Raw genomic sequence first — 27,246 nt, 5'->3', positions numbered from 1 at the left:
CCCAAGCCGATTTGATTTCTCTAGTGAAGGTTCCAGATGAGTCTAATCGACGCTTCCCACCCATCTTCTCCCAACACCAGAGGTTCCCTGTGTAAACGATCATGGTTAACTCGCACTGAATACTATTTATATGCCAAGTACCATTCCACATTCTTTACATATTTTAGCTCATTTTACTCTAACAGGGACCATTATTCCCAGTTTGCATATGAGCAAACGGAGCCAGGGAAAGCAAGGGGCAGAACAGGGAACTGATTTCCCGGAGTTTGGGCCCAGAGTCAGTGTGCTTAACCACGGCCAACACCAGCCCCAGAGAGCTCCAGGCTCTGTGGTTTCTGGAAGTCGTGCTCCCGACTCTTTCCCCTTGCACAGTGGAGAGAACTCGGTGTTGGAATGAAACCAGCTAATTCCAATAGGGCGCTTCGGCTGTTGTGAGGAGCTGGGCAATGAGTAAGCTCGCTAAGCCTCACTTCGCTCCACTATAAAACCAGGAGAGTGCAGCAGAGGAGAGGGTCTGGGTTTCAGAATAAGCCGCGGGTTTTCTTCCTGCTTAGCAAATCCTGGGTAATTGTATCATGTCCCCTAACCCCTTAAACCTCAGCTAGAGAGGGAGCCACTCTAAGCCCCAGGGAAGGCTTTCGTGTGCACATTGGAGACAACCCCTCCCAGCAGTGCCCGGCACAGAACTGGGGCAAGCTGTTGCGATAAGCACGGGGGTGCACTCTCCCTGGGACAGATCGTATCTCACAGAGGTTTGGAGAACTGTTGTATACACACGCAGGTGACACAAGGCAGAGCAGGATGTCCGCAGCAGGCTTAGGACCGAGCGGTGATAACAGCCCCCTTCCCTTTCCTCAGCCTGACGGTCCCAGCCTTTCCCATTGCGAACCTAGAGCCCAGACTCCCAGGGCAGAGAGCTCCCCACAGACTGATAAAGCTGAACAATCCAGGCTTTGTTTCTGACAGCTTTATCCCTGACTTTCCAACTGGTTTTTATGTGTGTCTTCACGTCTCTGACCTCCTCAGCCTCACAGGAACTAGACTAGGAGGTTCAAGTTCTTAAGGAGAAGGCAGGAGCGGGAGAGCCTCGCTAGCCCCCACTTGCGGGAATCTCGTGCGGACCGAGTCGTGGCGGGAGAGGGCGCGCGCCAGCCAGGCTAGGGCGCACGGGGCGCCAAGGGGCGCGGGGCCGTTCGGGGCCGTTCGCGCGGCGGGGCCAGTCGGAGCTTTTCTCTCGGCAGCTTGGTTGGCCGCCCGTCTTCTCCGCGCAGCGGGCGAGGTCTCGATGGGCTCATTAAGGCGGCAGGTAGGCAGTGCCCCGGCGGCGGCGGCAGGCGGTCCTGGAATGTGCGAGGGGCGTGATGACAGCGGCCGCAGGCCTCTTTGCGCAACACCTTCGCCATATATACCCGGGGCGCTGCGCTCCACCTGGCCGCCGCCTCCAGCCCTGCACCTGCGGAGGGAGCGCTGGTGAGTACCGCCGCCGGGGCAGGGGCGCTTCCTGGCTCTTTCAAGGACTTTGATTCACTTAATTCTTGTAAATACCTCTCGATGCTGACCTCAAGGAACTTGGCTGGCTTTGGGCCACAGAAGTGAAAAAAACAAAGCTTTCCACAATGTTCAAGCTGTTTTCTTCTTAATGTCACGGTTACTGATTTTATTACAGCTCTTACTGCTACACTCTTACTATTGACAGTGTTATTAATCAGCCACACTTGCGGATTCTAAAATGATCACTGTTTTGAGAGTCGTGGTTTGGAAGAGAAAGGCCCAGGGGATAGAAGGCTCCACCCAGGAATCAGGATGGCTAGGCTCTTTGTGGCTGGGTCACCAACTAGCCATGTGACTTAACGCTAGTCCCTGTGAGCCTCTGGGCTGCCGTCTTCCACCCTTTATAAGAAGGGGAATGCGACAGCTCAGGACCATGAAAATTCTAGGTTTGTGGTGGCTTCCTGGTGATGCGACACTGCCCCCCACCCAAGTGTGACTTCCACGTGCTATAGTGCTTGTTTGCAGTTATTTAGGGTACATCGGAGACAGCCTTAGTTTGTTTCTATTAGGGCCTGTGGCCATCAGCAAAGGGTCCGTCCTTCAGCTGTCTTGGGGAGCAAAACCCACAATTTCTGTTTTCCAAGCCAGAAATGGGTGAGCCGGCTGGGGAGATGACTTACAAAGAGATGTGCACAGAAGTGGTTGGCTTCGGGGACTGCGCATCCTCAGGCCAGAAAGTAGGGGGCTGCATGGCATGGAGGTAGTTCACGTTCCGTGGAGCGATGCCTGCCACGGGTGGCTCGCACTGCGCTGAGGAGAACTGGAATCTCGTTTTCTTTGAGGAGGTCCCTTTCTCAAACATGTTAATTTCATGGAAGCAGCTTATGGATTTCATCACTCCGAATCCGCTCTTCCTGTTCAGGTGCCCCAGGGGGTTTATGTGTTAGCCCTGATCGCTCTGGGCCTTGTCCTTCTTTCCTTTTTCCTTCTTCCCTTGTGTGCTGGCAGTTCTTTAACTTGTCCTGGGTTGGGTATTCTTGGAAAACTGTGCCTGTAGGAGTGGCCGTTGTTTCAGATTGTTAAAAAAAAAAAAAGAAAATAAAAAAGACTGCTTCTTTTGTCCCATGCCAGCTGATCATGATCTTCTCTGCTTTTGTAATTTGGGAAATGGGTGATAAGAAGGGCGTGCTTTGTAAAAGGATTGGGTACTAAACAAATTGCTCCATCCAAAACTCTCCCCAGATTGCTCAACCGTCTCACTGAAGCAAGTCCCCTGTGGTATGAGGATGGGCTTCTGATTGTTGCTGTTAGACACAAAGGGGACACAAAAATAGCCCGAATTCAATGTCATGAGGAAAACAGCCTCTCAGAATCAGAGTGCTTTGGAATAAACTGGGCTTTAATAACCAGTTTCAGGCATCTTCCAACCCTCCATCCTCACCCACACCCCCACTTCCATTCTGGGGACAGCAGGGAGCAATCAGGACATCCAAGGGAATTTATTCATCTCTGAATTTTAAAAATGCAAAGGTACAAAAAGAGGGCTATAAAAAGATTGCGGTATGTTTAAGATGTTTATATTTACAAATTTAACTGCTTTAACCCCCCCCAATACAATGCAGCATAAATGATATAGTTACAAGTTATTTACGGGATTCATTTTAAGATGTCAAAAATACAAATTGATAGCGCATGGTGAGGGTGAGGTTTGGTGATATGGCCCAAGTTTAAAGTGATAGAATAAACGTCTTTAAAATTTTATTAGTGTGTGACATCAAAAATGTAAACTGAAGTTATCTAGCCATGTGAGGCCCAGGCCAATTGCTTCTTTGACTCCTCTCATCACTACCACCACTGTGTCCTTGAAGAGATTATTATTAGCAGTAATGTAGGGACAGGGTCTCGCTATGTTGTCCAAGCTGGTTGGTTCAAGGGACTCTCCCACTTTGGCCTACCAAAGTACTGGGATTACAAGTGTGAGCCACCATCCTTAGCCTATAGGGGTGATTATTGTTCCTTGTGATGGCTGTAAGGGAAGCAGAGGAAAAAGAGCCATCACCCTCTTGGGAATGTTTGAAGCACCGAGTCATTCTTTCAAAGTACAAGAAAGTTTTCCTGGGCATCCTGAGAACATTGGCCTGCATGAGGTTGAACTGATCTCTGCAGTGTTTGGTGCCTATGTGATTTGAAGCAATTACCTTCTCTGCGGCTCAGGTTTTCCCTCTTTAGAACGAGGATACTGTTCATTCTCAAGGAGACTCTAGTTTACATAGATACATGAAATGCTGTGAGTAAATTTGTACACCAATTTGCAAGTGCCAGGCACAAAGTCCTTAATAAACACTGCTGGCTACCATGTGCCTGGCACTGTCCTATGTGCTGTGGATATAGTGGCCATGCTCTACTCCCTGTGCTGGTGAAGGCCACCATCTGGTGGGAGACTGTGTGTCCATGTCCTGCTTCCTCATAGGACCACTGCCCTGGGCTTCCTCTTCTCCCCATTTCTTCAGATGGCCTTGACTGTTGCTCTGAATACAAGGGGCCCTGGAACAGGTCTTGGTTGGAGAAGCCCAAACAATGTGAATGTAGGGGTTGGGTGATTGCCAGGTGCCCTACATTCCCCTGCTTCCCAAGTCTGAGACGAGTCAAGAAAGTTCCTCTCCTGGGTCTTTGAGAAAGAATAAGAGCTCTTTCTGGCAGTGGGTGCCCATGTGGGACAGGAAGTGGAGCCAAGAGGGTGAGGCACACAGGCAACTCAGTTATAGAGGCCAGTGTGGGCAGCAGGGGAGCCCCTCCCTGGGCTTTAGTAAAAAGCTTCCAAATGATGACTTCTCCCTTCCTCTGCTGCTTCTGGTAGGTGGCAAGAATGTGCTGGAGTGAGGCCTTGGGAAGGCTGGGAGAAAACAAGGCAGTGGTTATGCCAGGTCTATGAGGGTAGGAGAAAGGCTTCAGAGGGGCTCAGAGCTCCAGGGTACATTCTCTGCCTGCACCATGTAATACCCGCCCCCGTCCCACCCTCCTCCCCGCACCCCCAACCACATGCTCCTGCTCAGCCATTGCAACATTCTTGGGTGAGCATTTCCAGCATCTGAATGACCACGTGGGAGTGACCTGTAGACATGCCAATCTAGCCAGCTATCCGAAAACACTCAGAGCCCTCAATGTGCCTAGACCTAAGGTCCTTGGGAGTCCTGGTGCTTTGAGGGCTGGAGAATTCCTCCTCCCACCTTTGCCCCTCGCTGTGAGATCTATGGAAAAGCTTCTGGCTTTGGAGCCAGCAGTCTTGGGTTCATATCCTGACACCAGCTCCAGGTAGCTGGGGGCAAGCTTCTTTGTTTCTCTGTGCCTCAGTTTCTTTGTCTGTACACTGAGAAGAAAAACTCCTTCCTTATTAGATTTAATGAGGTCACAAACTGCATAGGACACTCCCCGGCCACAAAACAAATGTTAGCATCTTTCTCCCATGAAGGCTTTGGGTTCATTTATTCAAATATTGACTGAAATTCACTACCGTGCTGAACATTGGAGATGAAGAGCTTATGGTGTAGGGTACACACAGTGCACCCACAATGCATTTCCACATAATAAACACTCTTGTTGATTGTTCGTGACACAGTGCATTTCCACATTGTGTCATGAAGAATAAACAAGAGTTCTGAGTGTTTATTCTGCCAGGGACCATGCTGTAGCCTCACCCACACTTATTAACCAATTAGTCCTCATAACAGCTCAGTAAGCGAGACGGTATTGTCCCCATTTTTGAAATGATGAAACTGAAGCTCAGAGTGGCTCAGGGTTGCATGTAGTGAGAGGCAGGCCTCTGCAGAACCAGCACCTCCCCCCCCATTGTGAGTCCCTCTCTCCAGGTATCACTGAGCCATCTTACCTTTGTGGGTTTAGGGGTTGAGTTGCATCGTTTAAAAGAATTTGAAAATTTTAGAAGAAAATTTTAAAAATCACCCACAGTCTCACCACCCACTTTAACCCCAGAGAACATTTCTGGATCTTGTCTGCCTTGTTGAGATGATGTTGTGAATGGGAAAAAGAAGTACTTTAGATTCATGGTTTATCTAAAGCATTTTCCTATGGTTTTACTGATGCAGTATAACCTTTTTCATGGCATGCTCTTACAATGTATGGACATACTATAGTTAGAAGGAGTAATTTCTCTTTTTTTTTATTTTATTTTTTAATACTGTAAATGATAGAGTAGCAAATATCTTTCTGGTTTACATCCCATTCATTCTGTCATAAATACGCTTGGCAGAGCTTAAGACCTTGAAGATGAAGTAATGAACAAGGCAAAGTCTCCTTTTTGGTAGGCTTTGCAGTCTGGTAAGCAGGAAATAGGTTGAAGAGGAAGGGGGTCAGGTGGACTCACGCTCTAGAAAGCCCTCTTGGAAGAGGCGATCAGTGCAGATTAGGTATTTCTGAGAGCAAATATTCCTAGCTTCCTGATTCCTAGAGTGAAATGACTGGGTCACAGATGTGTGATGAACGTAAGGCACTTTGGACAGGTTGCTAACTTTTCCAGAGCTTCTAGCAGTGTTCAACTCATAACATCTTTTCCAGCATAGCATAATAAACTTAAATTCTTTTTGCTACTTTGATAGTTGTCACTGTTTTAGTTTGAATATATTGGATTGCTTCTTTTTTTTTTTTTGAGATGGAGTTTCACACTTTTTGCCCAGGCTGGGGTGCAATGGTGTGATCTCGGCTCACTGCAACCGCTGCCTCCCAGATTCAAGTGATTCTCCGGCCTCTGTCTCCTGAGTAGCTGGGATTACAGGTGCGTGCCACCACGCCTGGCTAATTTTGTATTTTTAGTAGACACGGGGTTCCACCATGTTGTCCAGGCTGATCTCGAACTCCTGACCTCAGATGATTCACCCGCCTCGGCCTCCCAAAGTGCTGGGATTACAGGCGTGAGCCACTGCACCCATCTTGGATTGCTTCTTTTTTAATGGGCATTTTAGCCATTTGTTCCTTTTCTGTGAATTGCCTTTTTCCAGTCCTTTGGACTGCTTTGTCTAATGGACAAGGACTAATTGTCTAGTGTCAAAGAAAAAGGACTGCAAGGACTGGAATGTGAGGTGTGTCAAGTGCCTTGTAACTGAGAAAGGCTTTGTGAAGAAAATGGATTGTAGGAAGGTCTTTTTTGAAGGCTGAAAAGAATGTGGTTCTAACAAAGGATGATTAATCCAGACAACATGACATAGTAATAATTGCTGCTATTTATTGGATGCCTCCTCAATGCCAGTCACTTTCTAGACTTTTAATTTCACCATTAGTCTCATAACCCTGCAAGAACTGTTCCATTTTATAGATGGATAAACTGGCAGTTTATGCTCAGAGGCATAAAGGGACTTGCCTAAATACACACCCACTAATAGGTGGCACTGCTGGATTTTAAAACCAGGTCCATCACACTTTTCACAGACGCTCTGGCTGGTAGGTAAAACATGCAGATGGTATACAAACACTTGCATGCATATATATATATATATATATATATATATTTTTTTTTTTTTGAGACAGAGACTCACTCTGTATCCCCCATGCTGGAGTACAGTGGCATGATCTCAGTTCACTACAACCTCTGCCTCCCAGGTTCAAGCAATTCTCATGCCTCAGCCTCCTAAGTAGCTGGGATTACAGGCACCCACCCCCTGCTAATTTTTGTCTTTTTAGTAGAGACAGGGTTTTGACATGTTGCCCAGGCTGGTCTCAAACTTCTGGTCTCAAACTCACCCACCTTGGCCTCCTAACGTGCTGGGGTTACAGGCCTGAGCCACCTCGCCTGGCCCCTGCATATATATTCACATACACACTAAGTTGTATAAATCTGTTAAATTTCACCGGACAAGGTTTTGCATAGATCTGCAGTGCACTTGTCTTGATATAAGAAGTAGATGGAGTGCCATTGAAGGGTTGTGAGGATTTGGCATGCTATGAGACAACAAAGATGAATGGGCTTGCACCCTGCCTTTTTTTTTTTTTTTTTTTTTTTTTTGAGATGGAGTTTCACTCCTGTCACCCAGGCAGGAGTGCAATGGCGCAATCTCGGCTCACCGCAACCTCTGCCTCCCAGGCCTCCCAGGTTCAAGCGATTCTCCTGTCTCAGCCTCCCGAGTAGCTGGGACTACAGGCATGTGCCACCACGCCGGCTAATTTTTGTATTTTTAGTTGCCATGTTGGCAAGGTTGGTCTCGAACTCCTGACCTTAGGTGATCCACCTGTCTCAGCCTCCCAAAGTGCTGGGATTACAGGCATGAGCCACGGCACCTGTTGCTCCCTGCTTTTGACTGAAGGAGAGAGTCAAGACAAAAACAAGTTTAGGAGATTAAAGGTGGTGTGTGCAGCTAACTCAACATTGTAAGAAGTAGTTTGCTTTAGTGACTGGGTGAGTGAAGTGGAACCACAGAGGACTGAAATATGGCGCTTAAGATGCCACACTTAGGGGGCATAAGTATGAAATCCTTCCCTTCCTTTTGCTGCCGCCTCCCCCTGAACCCCCCACCCAGTAGACGCTTTGCAACCAATGATTCTTCCTCTTATAGCATCTCGGTGCGCCTCCTTTCCATGACTGCTGCTTTAAACTGTTTTCTCATCCACAGACCATGGCTCCCTGGCCTGAATTGGGAGATGCCCAGCCCAACCCCAGTAAGTACCTCGAAGGGGCTTCAAGTCAGCAACCCATCACCCCTGATAAAAGCAAAGAAACCAACAAAAGTAAGTGTCGCTCGTTTGTCTGCAGATCGGCCTCTTGTGAGGGGTCTGCAGGAGACCCAGGTCTGATTCCTCATGACCCCTTTTGCTTGTTTCAGCAGATAACACTGAGGTACCTGTAACCAAGTTTGAACTTCTGCCGACCTACTCCACGGCTACACTGATAGAGGAGCCCACTGAGCTGGACGACCCCTGGAACCTACCCACTCTTCAGGACTCGGGGATCAAGTGGTCAGGTAAGAGTGAAGCCAGCTGAGACATTCAGGAAGGAAACAGGAAACTTCCTGTGGTTCACGGTGTCACCATCCTCGTGTCCCTCCCCCCTTTTCATTGTTCTGATGCCCTTGAAGCAAGGGTCCTGGCTAGGGATGTCACCCTCCCATCTTCTTTTTTTTTTTTTTTTTGAGACAGAATCTTGCTCTGTCGCCTAGGCTGGAGTGCAATGGTGCGATATAGGCTCAGTGCAACCTCCGCCTTGTGGGTTCAAGCAATTAGCCTGCCTCAGCCTCCCGAGTAGCTGAGATTACAGGCTAATTTTTGTATTTTTAATAGAGATGGGATTTCACCATGTTGGCCAGGCTGGACTTGAACTTCTAATCTTGTGATCCATCCGCCTTGGCCTCCCAAAGTGCTGAGATTACAGGCATGAGCCACGGTGTCTGGCCACCCTCCCATCTTTGAGGTTGAGTCAAAGCATGTTAGAGTAATTGGGGGTCATTCATTCAACAAATGTGCCCGGCACTGTGGTTGTAGCAAAGATGAACATTGTCTGGCTCCTTATAATTCGCTGTAGGAGAACAGTTTCCAGGTACTGGTTTGGAGATGCTGTGGATACAGTGATAAACAGAAAAGGCCCCTCTTCTCAGAGAGATTTCAGAGGGGTCGCCTCACCCAAATATGGGCATTAGGGAAAGTTTCTAGAAAAACAAAATACGCAGCCAGACAGCTGGTGCAAACAATCACTGTTTCATTTCCAAGTGTATGTAGGGCAGAAGGTCTGTCAGTGAACTAGACAGCAAGGAGGAAAAAGGAGATTGGGGTGTGGGGTGGGGAGGAGAGGTAGGAAGGAAAGAGCTGGGAGGGGTAAGATGAGAACCATTTTAAAAGCCAGTGGAGTAAACAGTAGTTAACGATGAATGATGTAGCATCCCAGGATGTGTGATGCCCCAAGCCCTCCATAAATTGAGGCTGATTGCTGCTGTGCAGCTGCATTCTGGAAAATACTCTGCTGTTCGGAATGTGACAGCCATTATCTCCGACCCTGCACTTAGCAGGTGGCGAGTGCTGTTAACTGCCTCACTCAGCGACACTGTGGCTCAGCTGAGCATGGAGCCTGGTTTTTCTGTCGCAGACCACATCGAACCCCTCCTTCCAAATGCAAATCCTTTAGAGGCACTTTACCAGGGGTTTCAGCTAAATGGACCACAGTGGTAACTGCTTTGAAAGCTACAGCAATGGCTGCGTCCCATCTGTAAGCCTCGCTAGACATAAGAACTTACGGCTGCCAGGCTGGGAAGGGAGGGGAGGCGGGGGGAGCTCTGAGCTCATTGCCGAACTTCTCAGTGTTTCCAACACTAAAAGTTTCATGCCTTTCCCTCTCTCCCGCCACCCCACCCTGCTGTAGAGAGAGACACCAAAGGGAAGATTCTCTGTGTCTTCCAAGGGATTGGGAGATTGATTTTACTTCTCGGATTTCTCTACTTTTTTGTGTGCTCCCTGGATGTTCTTAGTAGCGCTTTCCAGCTGGTTGGAGGTAAGAATGAAAGACCAAAAGGTCTGGGGGTGAGGCGCGTTATCATGAAATGTGATTCCGAGAATAAAACTCAGCAAGCCCTCTCCAGCTGCAGCTTCCTCGAGTGTTTTAGGACTGGAACCCACCTCAGATCATTTATGAAGTCTATGCTTTCTGTTATAGAAGAGAAAACCGAGGCCTACACAAAGGGCTATGACTTGGCCCAGGTGGCTTAGGCCAGAAACGGGGGCTAGAGACTATTCCAAGCTATCAGCCAGTTGAGTTTGTCCACAAACCCCAGGCAGGAAGTTGTTTGACATAAAGACGTAGCCAAGGAATTCCTATATCCTCCCCACCAGAGAGAATTCTGGAATGAGAAAGAGCACCCTTTCAAAGGTGGGCCCTTGCTGGGGGAAGGACAGAGCCCGTTCTCTGGGCTGGAGGAATCTGCATCCATTGTAGTTACCTACACAGCCCTCAGGGCTGCGTGTGCCCATGCAGTGTGAGAACCCGGAAGTGAAGTCACCCTGTGCTTGGTTAGCTTGGTACCTCAATGGTGACATCAGAAACAAACAGGCAGCACTCTGAGTGTCTGCTGGGTGCAGGCATTTTTGGGGGCCCTCTATCAAACATTCTTTCCCAAAGCTCTCCCATTTACGGAGAGATCACGAATCAGCCCTGAGACTCACAGCCTGTAATTAGCAGAGTAAGATTCAATCTCAGATCTGGGTGTCACAAAGGACCATGGATTTCTGCAACCCTTGGTGCCTCTCTTGGGAACCCATCTGTGTGACTTGGGACAGTTGGGGAGGTGGGCATTCATGGGAGAGCATGAGGGGCAAAAACTTCTTTTTTTTTTTTTTTTTTTTTGAGACAGAGTTTCATTCTTGTTGTCCAGGCTGGAGTGCAATGGCACGATCTTGGCTCACCGCAACCTCCGCCTCCCGGGTTCAAGCGATTCTTCTGCCTCAGCCTCCTGAGTAGCTGGAATTACAGACATGCACCACCATGTCTGGCTAATTTTTGTGCTTTTAGTAGAGACGGGGTTTCTCCATGTTGGTCAGGCTGGTCTCCAACTACCGACCTCAGTTGATCTGCCCACCTCGGCCTCCCAAAGTGCTGGGATTACAGGCGTGAGCCACTGCGCCTGGCCTCCTGAACATTGTTTCTGGGTTCCCTGGTCCATGGGAACATCGGCTATGGGCTTTGCTGTCTGGTTATCTCAGACAAGTCATCTGCATCCTCTGGGCTTCCATCTTCTTTATACAATGGACTTGGGAATGCATTGATGGTCTCAGGCACACTCTTGAGGGTAACTCTCCCAGCATTCAATTACAGGCTGGTGCTAGGGCTAAGGGTGGATAGAGAGATCTACTCTTGGAGGATAACTCTGAATTGGGTATACACCCCAGAGACACTGGCATCCCAGGAGGCTCACTGGCACCCACTGGTCCCAGTACAGAGTTGAGGCTGGATTCCTGAGCATGGAAGGGCTTGCTGACCGAGGAGTGTTTGAAGAGTGGGAGGATGCAGGGTGAAGGAACAAGAGTAACCGGGGGCTCACAGTGGGTCGGGAACCAGGGCACAGAGACAGAGACAGGAGGCACGTGTGGGCAGCCAGTGGGTTTCCTGCCTTATCAAGGCAGCACTGGGAAGAGACACGGGGAAGCAAGATTCCCTGGGTGACTGCCCGGATGGAGACTGGAGGCTGGACGCTCCAACCCACAGCCAGCTGGCCTTGGATGGAAGCTTCTGTTTACTCATTGCCTACCTAATCCCCCTCGATCACGTTATGATTGTTTTTTGTTTTTTTTTTCCCAGGAAAAATGGCAGGACAGTTCTTCAGCAACAGCTCTATTATGTCCAACCCTTTGTTGGGGCTGGTGATCGGAGTGCTGGTGACCGTCTTCGTGCAGAGCTCCAGCACCTCAACGTCCATCATTGTCAGCATGGTGGCCTCTTCGTGTGAGTCAGGGCACCCACGAGCCCACCTGCATTCCAGACACTCTTCTGTCTGTCTAGGGGAGGGAAGGGGTGGGCAGGAATTCACGCTGAATATGTCCAGGCCTTGTTACCGTTGTCTTCTTATGTTGTCCTGGCTACAGTGTGTTCCCCTCTTGATCCAAGGCAACTTCCTGTTTCCATTTCAATGGCAGGATCTGGAAATAGACCCTGCTGCTGGAGTTCTCAGCTCTGAATTCTCTAGGACTGTGCTTTCCAGACCTGTAGCCACTAGCCACATGTGGCAATATTAATTTTATTGAACCTTAATTGATTTAAAATTAAAATATAACATTCAGTTCCTCAGTTGTACTAGTTACGTTTCAAGTGTTCAAGAGCCACCCGTGGCTGGCAGCTACCCTACCGAGAAGTAGAGACACAGAACATTTCCATCACTGCAGAAAGTTAGTTCTCTGGGACTGGGCCACTCTCAGTACTAAGAAGAAAGACAACTAATCTCATCACAAATTGCTCTGGGACAATTGAGCTTGGGGAGATGGCACACTAAACTTGTACCTGCTTGATGATTGCTGCGGCTAGGCTGGACAGACTCTCTGTCTGAGGGGGACCAGTTTGAACTGATTATTATTATTCTTTTCTCTATTTTCTTTTTAAATAGAGACTTGAGTCTCACTGTGTTGCCCAGGCTGGTCTCAAACTCCTGGGCTCAAGTTATCCTCCCACTTCAGCCTCCCAAAGTGCTGAGATTACAGGCCTGAGCCACTGCCCCTGGCCAGAACTATTTTTCTTCCCAAGCTAGCATTGTAGCCAAAATTAACTAGAATGTTTCCGATCCAGTTAGAAAAAGGTATTACACTTTCAAAATATTTTACTTGTTTATGTCAAAAAAAGTGCAGCAATATGCAGATTTTGTTTGAAAAAGTTACACTGCCTGGAATTAAGTGTCTGATATCTAGCACAGAAATGATGCTTCCTGGCTGGGCCCAGTGGCTCATGCCTGTAATCCTAGCACTCTGGGAGGCTGAGACCAGCCTGACCAACATGGTGAAACCCTGTCTGTACTAAAAATACAAAAATTAGCTGGATGTGGTGGCGCGTGCTTCCAATCTCAGCTACTCAGGAGGCTGAGGCAAGAGAATCGCTTGAACCTGGGAGATAGAGGTTGCAGTGAGCTGAGATCGCGCCATTGCACTCCAACCTGGGTGACAGAGCGAGATTCGTCTCAAAAAAAGAAAAAAAAGAAGGAAAGAAATGATGCTTCCTTAAAAGCGAGCCTTTGTGCCATGCACAACTGACTCACCTGTACGTGCAAGCCCTGGCACTCCACCTAAGTCCTTAATCAGTGGGTGCCTCCTGGTCTCCTTCAGGCTAGCCTTGGATCTGCAATAGGGAGGAGGGAGGAATCTAGAAAGGCACTTTCTTCAGATTCATAGTGAGGTGCATAGTGAGGTGCAAAAAAAAAAAAAAAAAAGGGGGTTTAAGAATTCACTTGCATAGGGGATAAAAACTACTTTTTTAGAGGATATCAGCATGGGTGACTTTAGCCTGCCTCCGAGCTGCCTTTCTAAGCTTGCTAATGGCACTTTTCCATCCTCTAGTGCTCACTGTTCGGGCTGCCATCCCCATTATCATGGGGGCCAACATTGGAACGTCAATCACCAACACTATTGTTGCGCTCATGCAGGTGGGAGACCGAAGAGAGTTCAGAAGGTAAGAGGCTCAAAACCAGCCTTTGCGATATCAGCTCTATTGTTCTTGGCCATGTTGTTGTAACTACCTTTGACCAGTCAAAGATGACATGCTTATCAGGTTCATTCCCGGAGTTCCTAGAAGTAACCACAGGGAGGTGTGGCTAGGGTTGGATCACATACTCACCAGCTGATTAGACTCAGCTCCGTGATCGGCAGAGCAGGGATAATACTATCTGTCACCATTGCGTTGTCATAGGATTAAATATACAATCCAGCAGGTAAGTGTTCAGAGAACCCAGCACATCGAGTTCGCTAAATAAATGCAAACTCTAGCTAGAAACTTAGCCGCTGGGTGGCAGAATTGAAACAAGGCCAGTTAGAAGAGTAGAATTTATTAGGACTGGGGGTGGTGGCTCATGCCTGTAATCCCAGCACTCTGGGAGGCCAAGATGGGCGGATCACCTGAGGTCAGGAGCCTGGCCAACATGGTGAAACCCCATCTCTACTAAAAATACAAAAATTATCCAGCCATGGTGGCAAGTGTCTGTAGTCCCAGCTACTCTGGAGGCTGAGGCAGGAGAATCTCTTGAATCCAGGAGGTGGGGGTTGCAGTGAGTCAAGATCACGCCACTGCGCTCCAGCCTGAGTGACAGAGCGAGACTTCATCTCAAAAAAAAAAAAAAGAAAAAAAAAAAGAAAAAAATTAATAAATATTGTTTCGTTTGGTCATAATTATAACTTATTAAAACTTCCACTTTCGGTCAGCTCAACCCATTCCACCTTTTCTTTGTTCTTCACTTACAAGTTAATAAAAAACAAAATGTAGTTTCTGGCATGCATAAAATCTGAAAATAGAGCAAGTAGACTGTTGGAAACTCTTTTCTTTCAAAAAAGTTAATGTGAAAATTAAGTGTTTCTCAGCCTCTTCTAGCTAGGTTGTTTTTTGTTTTTTGTTTTTTTCTTCAGTTTTTTTTTTTTAAAGGGAAGCTGTTTCATTGAAGACAACATCCAGAACAGAGTTTTTTAAATCTGGAGATAAGATGGAATCGAGCAGGAATCTTTGAACCTCCTCAGATGGATGCAAAATATTTTAGCCTTGTTTCCCGTGGAAACTATTCATGTTTCATCACTTTCAAGATCTTTAAAAAAAAAAAAAAAAAAAAAAAAAGTTTAAGAATTCAGTTGCGTGGAGGTCTTTTTAAGTTAAATTTTTTAAAATTGCTTTGGGGATTTATGACTTCTATGTGTTTGGAACAATTGAAAATTCCTCATAGAGGGCTTTGGTTGCCTTCATACTGGTCCCCACCTTTCCAAAAGAAGGTGGGCTGCAATATACATGATACAAAAGTGCCCTTGATGCAATTCTTCGAAGCAGTGATTGCTGAGCTAATTATTCCAGCCGTAACATGCTTGCGGGCCCCACAGCTTCCTCATCTGGCCAACGGGGATATAGCTACCAGCCACTTTGGGGATTGCTATGAGAGAACAGAAATGAGATTGCATACATGTGCACACTTCCATAGGTGACACCTAGCAGAGGGTGGCAGATGACACAGGTAATGGCCCACCTCACATGGTGCCCACTTGCTTAGTGACTAATCTGGCTGTCGGGGTTTCCCTCCCATAGAGCTTTTGCAGGAGCCACTGTCCATGACTTCTTCAACTGGCTCTCCGTGTTGGTGCTGTTGCCTGTGGAGGTGGCCACCCATTACCTTGAGGTCGTAACCCAGCTTATAGTGGAGAGTTTCCACTTCAAGAATGGAGAAGATGCACCCGATCTTCTGAAAGTCATCACTAAGCCCTTCACAAAGCTCATTGTCCAGGTAACTTGGCTCCTTCAGAGAGAGAAAGAGACAAATTTCCTATCCACAACATCCCCTACCTGAGCTGACAGATATAGAGTGTCTACAACACTATTCTGGTCCTGGCATAGTGGCTCACCCTTGTTTTCCCAGCCCTTTGGGAGGCCGAGGTGGGTAGATTGCTTGAGGTCAGGAATCCAAGACCAACCTGGCTAACATGGCATAACCCCATCTCTACTAAAATACAAAACATTAGCTGGGCATGGTGGCATGCACTTGTAGTTCTAACTAGGTGGGGGACTGAGGCAGGAGGATCGCCTGAACCCTGGGAGGTTGAGGCTGCAGTGAGCTGAGAGTTGTGCCATTGCACTCCAGCCTGGGTGACAAAGTGAGATTGTTTTTAAAAAATAAATGGATGAATAAACACTACTCTGTAGCTGCCTCTGGAAAAGGCCAAGGGAGGCAGAGCTTTAGGGCCACCTGATAGAGTGACCTTGACGGTTACTTTGACTTCCATGATATGCCACCTTTATTGGGGTGGAGGTGCTTCTTAAGACTGGACACTTGAGACCACTTTGTTCCCACTGCTGTCCTCAACACCAGTGGACTTAATAAAGTATGTTCTACCCTTTCCTGCCTAGAGTCATCTCAGCCCCTTCTCCCTGGGTCCTTGCTAGGACCTTGTGTTTTCACTCTTACTGGTTTTCTTGGCCATTCAGTCATCCAGGAAATATCTACTGCCTACTCCCTAGATATCAGTGCCTCTGCAGATAGAGCGAGCCCCACTTTGCCTCTCTGGGGGCTCACAGTCACATTTATCTCCTTAGAGCCCCTCTCACTGCAACCCTCTGGGTTTGTGTCCTAAATCGGTTCTGAGGATGTACTGATGGTCTCCTGTCTACTGTTTCCACAGTTGGATAAAAAAGTTATCAGCCAAATTGCAATGAACGATGAAACCGCGAAAAACAAGAGTCTTGTCAAGATTTGGTGCAGAACTTTTACCAACATGGTATGTTTCCATGATAGTCCCGGGTGGGTGAACCTTTGCATCTCAACATTAAGCCAAATCTTGCCTTCAAGGAATTTAAATAGAAAGTCAGGGGAAAGAAATATTGGGAGCCCCTGAAAAGTCAAAGGTGACCAGTGAATGCCTTTAGAAAACAAGTCCCTGAATGAATGCCGAATGCAGGTAAACAGTAGGACAGACAGACTCCCTTTTGCCCCATCCCAGGGATACATTATTCCTGGTTTGTTATTTCCATGCCTCTTGGACAAGACTTAGCTCTGCCTGCCATTCTGTTCTCATTTTTGGAGGGACTTGTGGAAATAGTCCAGCATACCCTATGGGTGTTGGCAGCAAGTATTCTCTCTCTTACTTTCCAGACTCTTCCAGAGTATTCCCCCTGCTTGGGCTCAGAGCATTCATGCCCTCTGTCAGGAACCTACCCAGCCTGCTTTGCACCTGGGTTGTGGCTTGCTCTTGCTTCTGGGGTGTTCGTGTATGTTTTTTGGGGTGCTAAAGACTGGAGACTAAAATAAACAAACTAGATGTTTTTAAATGGTGAAGGCTGATTTCAGTTGTCCTCAATTATTCTAAGAGATTTCTAATAAAGGTGACAAATAAGTCTTTGAGAGAAAAGAACTGTTCTGTTGGGACCACACTACATGCACCATGTGTGGTATCTGTGCCCGTTCATTCCCACCCGCGCCATTGCCTCCCGTTCCCCACTAAAAGCCAACGTTGTGGGCATTTGTCACGTTTGTCATCCAGACCCAGATGAACGTCACTGTTCCCTCAACGGCTAACTGCACCTCCCCTTCCCTCTGTTGGACGGATGGCATCCAAACCTGGACCATGAAGAATGTGACCTACAAGGAGAACATCGCCAAATGTGAGTGGAGCTCAGTGGATTGGCCGCTATGACAGGTGTTGTCTGGGGGTGATGTATTTATCTGTGTGAAGTCCCAGTAAGTGAAGAAAAGGACAGTAGGAGTCACTAAGCACCTGCCCTACATCAAGCTGGAGCAACATGCTTTCACAGCAGACGAAACTATGGCTTAGGAACTGAGGTGACAGGCCCAAGGTCCCACAGCAAGGGGAAAACTGGAACTTGGAGTCCATTTCCTTTGCCAGCTCCACACCACCTCAGAAAAGTCCAACAGATTCTATAGGGTTTCCTGTACGTGCTTTGTTCAGACTCCTTTAGTCAATAACTCTAGGGGCCAGGCATGGTGTCTCATGACTATAATCCCAGCACTTTGGGGAAGCCAAGGTGGGCCGATCACTTGAGGCCAGGGGTTCGAGACCAGCCTGGCCAACATGGTGAAACCCTGTTTCTACTACAAATAATACAAAAAAATTAGGCAGGCATGGTGGCACAAGTCTATAATTCCAGCTACTTTGGAGATTGAGGCATGAGAATCATTTGAACCCCAGGAGGCAGAGGTTGCAGTGAGCCAAGATCACACCACTGCCCTCCAGCCTGGGCAACAGTGGGGTAGCTTGTCTCAAAATAGAATAACTTTAGGGAGATGACAACCAGATTTGAAGGAAGATGTGGGACCCACATAGAACAGATATATTCACTCAATTAGTCCCCACTGTACAGCGGGCCCCATTTCAGGGCACTGGGGCTATAGCACTTGAACAGACAGTGAGCTTGCATGATGCTCTGATTATTAAGAAGCTGTAATGTGTTTTCCAACCCAGCTACCCTTCGTTATTCTAATTACTCCTTACATATACTTTTGTATATCTCTGCTTCTCTCTTCCCACCCTCCCACCACATTAATTTTGAGTAGTATACTTTAATACTCTAGGTATGATTACCCCAAAGAATCAAGTTAACATACCACCTCCCACATTCTAGGCACTATATAATGGTTATATATGAATTCACATAACCATGTTTTGCTGGAATTATCTAGGGCATGCAGAAGGGGCTTTATAATTAGCAATGCCCCTTACTTTGACTTACCCATCGAACCCCTCAAAGCATACTTATCATTAGTAAAAAAATTAGACCATCCACAGCATGGTCTTTAGAGACAGAACTGGGCTGGGTCTGCCCCTGAGTAGTAGTGTGATTTTTAAAGTCATCACTTGATCTTCCAGTCTCATGCGATCCCACTGGTTATGACATAATCTCAGTGGTGCCCTTTGCTGCAAAGGAGGCTGAGAAGGGCTGTCTTGATTTGGGGCTGCCATATGTCAAACTAACAACTAGGAATCTGTTCGTAGGAAAGATAGGATCTGGGGGAATAAATAACAATCTGTAGCCATGGTGGCTCCGTGCCTTCCTGACAAGGTTCTTCGTGGTCTTTTTAGGCCAGCATATCTTCGTGAATTTCCACCTTCCGGATCTTGCTGTGGGCATCATCTTGCTCATAATCTCCCTGCTGGTCCTCTGTGGTTGCTTGATCATGATTGTCAAGATCCTGGGCTCTGTGCTCAAGGGGCAGGTCGCCACTGTCATCAAGAAGACCATCAACACTGGTAGGTACACTGCCCTCACTTGTGGGCCTTGAGGGATGGTGTCATCATGGCCACTGCATGGGGTGTGAGGGTGCTTTAGATTCCCATCCAGCAATGGCCTCTTCATGGAGTTTCTCTCTCAAATTGGATCAGCAGCAGAAATGAGGATATCATTCACGTGGAAATGTTCTTGGTGTCCTGGGTGGGGTCTAGGGAGCACGCCCAAGCTTCCATTCCATGTTGGCAAGGTCCTGAGAAGGAGTTCCTATCTGGAGAACTGTGAATCAGGCCTTCCTTCCTAGTAGGTTTCCTGTATGCTCAGGGCTTAACTGGCTCTGTCAAGACCCCTTAGAAAAAGGACCCCAGGTGTCCACCCTCACCCCCACCTCCCTTCACTCTTGTGAAGAAAATGTGATGTGTAAATACATCAGCATCTAAAGGTGGCCAATGAGACTGCTGGCCAAGAGGATTTCCTGCCAAATAGGGTGTCCTGGCCAATGAGAGCTCACTAAGCCAATGACATCATCTCTCCATGACAACTCAGTTAAATATAGCCAAGAAAATTCGCCCCCCACCCCAGGTTGTCTTGGGGGAACAGAGCAACTCTGAGTGCTTGTGGGAAATGCAGGGCCTGATCTGGTGCTGGTTGGGTGGAGGACTCAGTTAGTAGGCATGTTTCAAGATGCTGCGTTTTCCTGATACTCCTTAAGGCAGACATGAAGGTTGAAGGTCGAATGTGGGTGCTAATGGGAGGCCAGGGCAGGGGAGGAAGCATGCTCTCAGCCCTTTCTGGAAGGAGAGTGGTTAGTTGGGTGGGTTCACTCTTTCTAACCTGACCTCCTGGAAGTCTGTGTTTTTGTTTCCATAACACTTACCTGCATCCTTGGTTTTTCCATCTGAATATGTGGAGCAATAGACAATGGGGAATGAAACTGGATTCTAAAACTCTACTCTGTAATCTGAGACCATATATAGGATGAGGAGGTGCCTGTACAACCTCACCCGTAAGCCCAGCCCCTGCCCCAGGCCACCAGCCCATTCCTTCTCCAGAGAGGCCCTGATATATCTTCCTTCTGTCTTCCAGATTTCCCCTTTCCCTTTGCGTGGTTGACTGGCTACCTGGCCATCCTCGTCGGGGCAGGCATGACCTTCATCGTGCAGAGCAGCTCTGTGTTCACGTCGGCCTTGACTCCCCTAATTGGTGAGTTATTCCTGAGCTTCTCCCTCTGGCCACCACTGCCATTTCCTGTCATCCCATGGGGCTGTTGTGTTTGTGTTTGTATCCCCCACAAGGAATCGGAGTGATAACCATTGAGAGGGCTTATCCACTCACGCTGGGCTCCAACATCGGCACCACCACCACCGCCATCCTGGCTGCCTTAGCCAGCCCTGGCAATACATTGAGGAGTTCACTCCAGGTCAGGACTCGGGGCCCGGGAGCAGGGGCCCTGGGGGTGGGACCACACATGGTCTTGCAAATTGGTCTCTAACAAGAGCCGGGCTTTTCTCTGTGCTGTCCAAAAGATGGAACTGATACGTGGAGGGGAAGCCACGGGTAAAGTTTTCAGGACCTTGATATGAAAACAATCAAAACTATCAGTTCTGAGAAAGGCAGTAAGACTCCCATAACTGGTGGTGGTTTCAGCAGAAGTGGGGTGGCCCCTTGATATAGATGTAGAAAGGGTACTTAAGAAGCACAGCCACCACCTCCCATCTCCTCACTGCCTCCTATGGGGAACTTTACAATTAGGAGAGCTCCTTGGCGTGGACCATCTAGGTTACTTTGTGCAAGACCTTTGGGATTTGAATTTATTTATTTTATTTTATTTTATTTTATTTTTTTGAGACAGTCTCGCACTGTTGCCCAGGCTGGAGTGCAGTGGCACGATCTCCACTCACTGCAACCTCCGCCTCGCAAATTCAAGTGATTCTCCTGCCTCAGCCTCCCGAGTAGCTGCGATTACAGGCACCTGCCACCACGCCTGACTGATTTTTTTGTATTTTTAGTAGAGACGGGGCTTCACTACGTTGGCCAGGCTGGTCTTGAACTCCGGACCTCATGATGCACTTGCCTTGGCCTCCCAAAGTGCTGGGATTACAGGCGTGAGCCACTGCACCCAGCCTGAGATTTGAATTCTTATCTCGCCATTTACATCCCAAATGACCTTTGGCAAGTGATCTAACCTGAGCGTCAATTCCCTCATCTGAAAGATGGAGGATATAACCCCTATCTCATTAGGATTATTATAAAGATCTGACGAGGCAAAGCAATCTATGCAACAGAAATAGAAATTCAAGCATATAATATAAATTAACCGCATATGTCATCCTAAAAGATTTTAGCGGATACATTTTTAGAGGCAGATTCATTCTTCAATAATGTGTTTGATTTAAACCATTATCACTTTAACATGTAATCAGTCTGTCAAAAATTGAGATATTTGACATTGTTCTTTTCTGGGACTAAGTCTTTGAAATCTAGTATGTATTTCGTACTTAAAGCAAATCTCCGTGTGGACATGCGGCTAGTGTATTGGACAGTGCTGGTTCATAGCCTGGGCATGGTACTTTGCACCTTGGCAGCCTTGGAAAAATGACTAAGCGCCTGGCCTCTGGAGCCAGGCTCCCAGGATGTGAATTTCCACCTCTTGCATCTCCCACCTGTGGGACTTGAGGAGCCTCCATTATCTCACGTCAAGAAATAATGATTGCCACTCTGTAGAGTGTTTTTTGAGGATTGAGCTAATGCACAGTTGAGTGCTCCTGGCCCTCCCAGACATGTAGCAGGTCCTCATGGAAACCAGGTACCCTCTGGGCTGAACCGCAAAGACAAGGAAGGCCTGGAAGGCCCGAGACTGTGCTACCTGTGATGCCTGCCAGCTTACCTCCCCCATCCCCTCCTCCCTACTGCCACCCCCATTAGGCAACAGGCCCCTCACCTGTCCAACCTCTTGTGTTGCAGATCGCCCTGTGCCACTTTTTCTTCAACATCTCTGGCATCTTACTGTGGTACCCGATCCCGTTCACTCGTCTGCCCATCCGCATGGCCAAGGGGCTGGGCAACATCTCTGCCAAGTATCGCTGGTTCGCCGTCTTCTACCTGATCATCTTCTTCTTCCTGATCCCGCTGACGGTGTTTGGCCTCTCGTTGGCCGGCTGGCCGGTGCTGGTGGGCGTCGGGGTTCCCGTCGTCTTCATCATCATCCTGGTACTGTGCCTCCGACTCCTGCAGTCCCGCTGTCCACGCGTCCTGCCCAAGAAACTCCAGAACTGGAACTTCCTGCCACTGTGCATGCACTCGCTAAAACCCTGGGACACCGTCATCTCCAAGTTCACCGGCTGCTTCCAGATGCCCTGCTGCTGCTGCTGCCGCGTGTGCTGCCGCGTGTGCTGCTTGCTGTGTGGCTGCCCCAAGTGCTGCCGCTGCAGCAAGTGCTGCCAGGACTTGGAGGAGGGGCAGGAGTCGCAGGGTGTCCCTGGCAAGGCCCCTGAGACCTTTGATAACATAACCATTAGCAGAGAGGCTCAGGGTGAGGTCCGTGCCCCAGACTCAAAGACCGAATGCACAGCCTTATAGGGGGAGGCCCAGATTGTCAGAGGTGGGGAGCTGGGCCTTGAGTTTTGCATGCTGTCCTCTCTCCCACTTCTGCACCCTGCACCCTTTCACCACCTCGAGGAGAGTTGTTCCCCATTAGCGAATGAAACTGGTGCAGTCCTACCTAACTCGATTCCCTTTGGCTTGGTGGATAGGCCTGCAGGGCACTTTTGTTCCCGCCCCTGGTCACTCAGTGGTCTTTTACTCCAGGAAGGCACAGGACAGTACCTAAAGAGAATTAGAGAATGAACCTGGCTGGACAGGGGTCTAATCCTGCACCTAGCTGGGTTGGTCCGTAGAACCTGTTTTCAGACTCAAAAACCATCTTCAGAAAGAAAAGGCCCAGGGAAGGAATGTATGAGAGGCTGTCTAAGATAAGGAAGTGTATTCTTCATGACTATCAAGCTCAGGCCTCTCCCTTTTTTTTAAACCAAAGTCTGGCAACCAAGAGCAGCAGCTCCATGGCCTCCTTGCCCCAGATCAGCCCGGCTCAGGGGACATAGTGTCATTGTTTGGAAACTGCAGACCACAGGTGTGGGTCTATCCCACTTCCTACTACTCCCCACATTCCCTGTCAGGGTTTCCTCACGTGGGCAGGTGTGCTAGTCCAAGCAGTTTGCTTGCAGTGTCCTTGTCCTCATGCTTCGGGAGTGGGAGCCACACCTGAACTACAGAGTTCAGGCTGGATACATGTGCCCACCTGCTGCTCTTGTCTTCCTAAGAGACAGAGAGAGTGGGGCAGGTGGAGGAGAAGAAAGTAGGGAATGGGTAGCATAGCATTCAGGGGATACGGTTTATCTGCCAAAAGGGCCTCAGGTTCTTAATTTAACGAACTAGGAAGGCAAATTAAAAAGCATTGTGGCTAAAGCCTAATGCTCCTCTCTTGGTCAGATAGCAAAATCCTTCCCTGTTGGATCTTTTGAAATAAAACGTGCAAGTTCTCCAGGCTTGTAGCCTGCATGCTGCCACCTTGAAACCCAGGGAGTATCTGCGCCTGGAATAGCTCTCCCCAACCCCCGTCTGCTTCCTCACTTTCTGTGCAAGATGACTTGCGGGGTTTACTTCCTTCTTTCCATGCACCCACCCACTGGAATCTCTTTCCAAACATTTTTCCATTTTCCTGTAGATGGGCTTTGATTAGTTGTCCTCTCTCCATGCCTGCAAAGCTCCAGATTTTGGGGGAAAGCTGTACCCAACTGGACTGCCCAGTGAACTGGGATCACTGAGTCCAGCGGAGCATACGTATGTCCCTGGGTCAAAGGGGTGTGCTCCTTCTCATCCTAGATGCCTTCTCTGTGCCTTCCACAGCCTCCTGCCTTATTACACGACTGCCCCCGCCCCACCCTCAGCCATTCCAGTTCTTCCCGGCCAGTGAGCTCCAGCCTTATCTAGGAAAGGAGGAGTGGGTGTAGCTGTGTGGCAAGACTGGGGCCTCCCCTATCCCAGCTTCTCCACCATCCCAGCAGGTCAGGATATCAGACAGTCCTCCCCTGACCCTCCCCCTTGTAGATACCAATTCCCAACCAGAGCCGAATACTCGATATTTATAGTCACACCCCTGTACAGCATTTTTCATAAGTTATATGGTAAACGGTCTGGATGATTTGTGCTTCTAGTGCTCTCATTTGGAAATGAGGCAGGGTTCTTCTATGAAATGTAAAGAAAGAAACCACTTTGTATATTTTGTAATAGCACCTCTGTGGCCATGCCCACCCCACCCACTCTGTATATACGTAAGTTAAACCCGGGCAGGGGCTGTGGCCATCTTTGTACTCCAGCGATTTTAAAAAATTGAATCTTTGTACTTGCATTGATTGTATAATAATTTTGAGACCGGGTCTCACTGTATTGCTCAGGCTGGTCCCAAACTCCTGAGCTCAAGCAATCCGCCCTCCTCAGCCTTCCAAAGTGCTGAGATTACCGGCGTGAGCCACCACACCAGGCCTGATTGTAATTTTTTTTTTTTTTTTTTTTACTGGTTGTGGGAAGGGATAAATAAAGTAATCAAACCCAAAAGGAGTGTGTTGTTTTTAATTACAGGGAAATAGGGACCTCCTTGGATCTATTTTATAAAGAAGTGAGGTCTCTTCCCTTACCGAATGTCACTACCCACCACTTACTATCTGACCCTCCAGCTGCATAATTTGTGGAGCCACTTGTTCAAAAACCTGGGGAAAAGTATAGTTTTATATTGTGCAATGCCAATTTCAAACACAAACATAAGGCCTGTTAACTCGTCTGTGGAATCACTGACATGATGTTGCTCTTACGTGTAGCTCACACATGTATTTTATTCCTAAAAGAACAGTGAGGGCATTGCACAAAACTAACTCAATTGTTTTCATCTCACTAATATTTTTTTGAGATGGTGTCTCACTCTGTCGCCCAGGCTAGAGTGCAGTGGTGTGATTTCTGTTCACTGCAACCTCTGCCTCCAGGATTTAAGCAATTCTCCTGCCTCAGCCTCCCAAGTAGCTGGGATTACAGATGCACGCCACCACACCCAGCTAATTTTTGTATTTTTAGTAGAGACGGGGTTTCACCATGTTGGCCAGGCTGGTCTGGAACTCCTGACCTCAGGTGATCCACCCGCCTCGGCCTCCCAAAGTGCTGGGATTACAGGCCTGAGCCACCCTGCCCAGCCTGATTTCACTTTTTGTACACATTCTGCCCATGCTCTCTGCCTTCCTGATGAGTAAGGAAGAACTGAAAAGAAAAAGAGCAATGGGCCACCCTTTCCAAGTCAGCGTTTTTCAGCCTAAGTGAGAAAAACAGGAGAGAGTTTCTTAGTTGTTCCTTGCTTGTTTCCTTGGAGTGCCACTACCTTTTTGCTACATTCAAAGAAAGTTCTGGTTTGAATGGAAAGTATGGCCTTTCAGTGCTATGTGTTCTGCCAACCACCTGTGCTAGTCAAAATAACATGTTGGTTGGGTGCGGTGGCTCATGCCTGTAATCCCAGCACTTTGGGAGGGAGGCCGAGGCAGGTGGATCACTTGAGGTCAGGAGTTCAAGACTAGCCTGGCCAACATGGTAAAACCCTGTCTCTACTAAAAATACAAAACTAGGTGGAGTGCAGCGGCTCCCACCTGTAATCCCAGCACTTTGGGAGGCCGAGGAGGGTGGATCACAAGGTCAGGAGATCAAGACCATCCTGGCTAACACAGTGAAACCCCATCTCTACTAAAAATACAAAAAATTAGCTGGGCGTGATGGTGGGCACCTATAGTCCCAGCTACTTGGGAGGCTGAGGCAGGAGAATCGCTTGAACCTGGGAGGCGGAGCTTGCAGTGAGCCGAGATCACGCCACTGCACTCCAACCTGGGTGACAGAGTGAGACTCCATCTGAAATAAATAAATAAATAAATAAATAAATAAATAAATAGATAGATAGATAATACAAAACTAGCTGGGCATGGTAGCGGGTACCTGTAATCCCAGCTACTCAGGAGGGTGAAGCAGAAGAAACACTTGAACCTGGGAATAGGAGGTTGCAGTGAACCCATATTGTGCCGCTGCACTTCAGCCTGGGCAAAAAGAGCTAAACTCTTAAACAAATAAATAAATAAATAACTTGTTACGGAAGAGTTGACTTTAAGAAACATTTGCAGGACTAAGCAGGTCACACCTCTTTGTAGATCAGCTGTACTGAGGGCTGAATCCGGATTGCAGAGCACAGTGAATTTGGACTTGGAATCACTCAGGTTGCTGGGTTTCACTCGTAGTTCTGTCATTTACTGTCTCAATAGCAACTTCCTCATCTGGAATATGGGACAGTAACACTTGGTTTCCTGTGATTATGCAAATGAAGCAATATATGTAAATATTTAGCCAGGGTGGGTTTACTGTAAGTGCTTGGCATATGGCTCTGCCTCAAAATATAGGGGATGAACATGCATGGCAGATGTACAAGACACACTTCCCACGCTTGTTTGCATTTTTCTCCCTCTGAGTATTTCCAAAGTGACATGCCAAGTCAAGAAGGCTGCTACCAACCCAAGAAACCGAGGCCAGCACTGGCCTGGGATTATTAGGATGAGCTGAATAAATGCCACATGGCCTGGGAGCAGTCCTCGGACTGGGCTCCGCAGCCACGGGACAGGAGCCAAGGACCACTTGGCATTTCCAGAACAAATCGTTGCTCTGTAAACTCACTTTCTAGGCCCAACTAATGGCAGTGGTGAGTCTTATTTTAAAGGAGGTTTTGTTTTTGTTTTTGAGTCAGAGTCTTGCTCTATCACCCAGGCTGGAGTGCAGTGGCATGATCTCAGCTCACTGCAAGCTCCACCTCCTGGGTTCAAGTGATTCTCCTGCCTGAGCCTCCCAAGTAGCTGGGACTGCAGGTGCCCACCACCATGGCTGGCTAATTTTTGTTTTTTTGGTAGAGACGAGGTTTCACCATGCTGGCCAGGTTGGTCTCAAACTCCTGACCTCAAGTGATCCACCTGCCTCGGCCTCCCAAAGTGCTGGGATTACAGGTGCAAGCCACCGCGCCTGGCCTTAAAAGGGTTTTTTACATTATTATTTGTCAAGATTGAAGATCACATATGTCTGGCTGGGTGCAATGGCTCATGCCTATAATCCCAGCACTTTGGGAGGTCAAGGCAGGCAGATGAGTTGAGGTCAGGAGTTTGAGACCAGCCTGGCCAACATGGCGAAACCTTATCTCTATGAAAAATACAAAAAATTAGCCAGGAGTGGTGGGTGCCTGTAATCCCAGCTCCTTGGGAGGCTGAGGCAGGAGAATCGCTTGAACTCGGGAGGTAGAGGTT

At 48.1% G+C, this 27,246-nt stretch overlaps 1 protein-coding gene across 2 annotated transcripts; it reads left to right on the top strand.

The window, feature by feature from the left end:
* Positions 1–1,220: 1,220 nt before the first annotated feature.
* On the top strand, positions 1,221–24,493 carry SLC34A2 (solute carrier family 34 member 2). 2 transcript variants are annotated; one of them, XM_008017717.3, is made up of 13 exons: positions 1,221–1,470; positions 8,109–8,223; positions 8,322–8,456; positions 9,845–9,973; positions 11,774–11,917; positions 13,513–13,624; positions 15,233–15,428; positions 16,321–16,416; positions 17,179–17,299; positions 18,736–18,903; positions 19,967–20,083; positions 20,176–20,300; positions 21,845–24,493. In XM_008017717.3, exons 2-13 carry the CDS (start codon positions 8,112–8,114, stop codon positions 22,457–22,459), a joined length of 2,070 nt encoding a protein of 689 aa, XP_008015908.2. In that variant the 5' UTR covers positions 1,221–1,470; positions 8,109–8,111; the 3' UTR covers positions 22,460–24,493. The 2 variants fall into 2 exon arrangements, with proteins under 2 accessions (XP_008015908.2, XP_008015907.2); XM_008017716.3 differs by having other exon boundaries at positions 8,319–8,456.
* The last annotated feature ends 2,753 nt before the right edge of the window (positions 24,494–27,246 follow it).

This window comes from Chlorocebus sabaeus, chromosome 27 (assembly GCF_047675955.1).
Source record: "Chlorocebus sabaeus isolate Y175 chromosome 27, mChlSab1.0.hap1, whole genome shotgun sequence".
NCBI classification, from domain to species: Eukaryota; Metazoa; Chordata; class Mammalia; order Primates; family Cercopithecidae; genus Chlorocebus; species Chlorocebus sabaeus.
The sequence above is the reverse complement of the archived record's forward strand: the minus strand, read 5'-3'. Positions and strand labels throughout refer to the sequence as shown.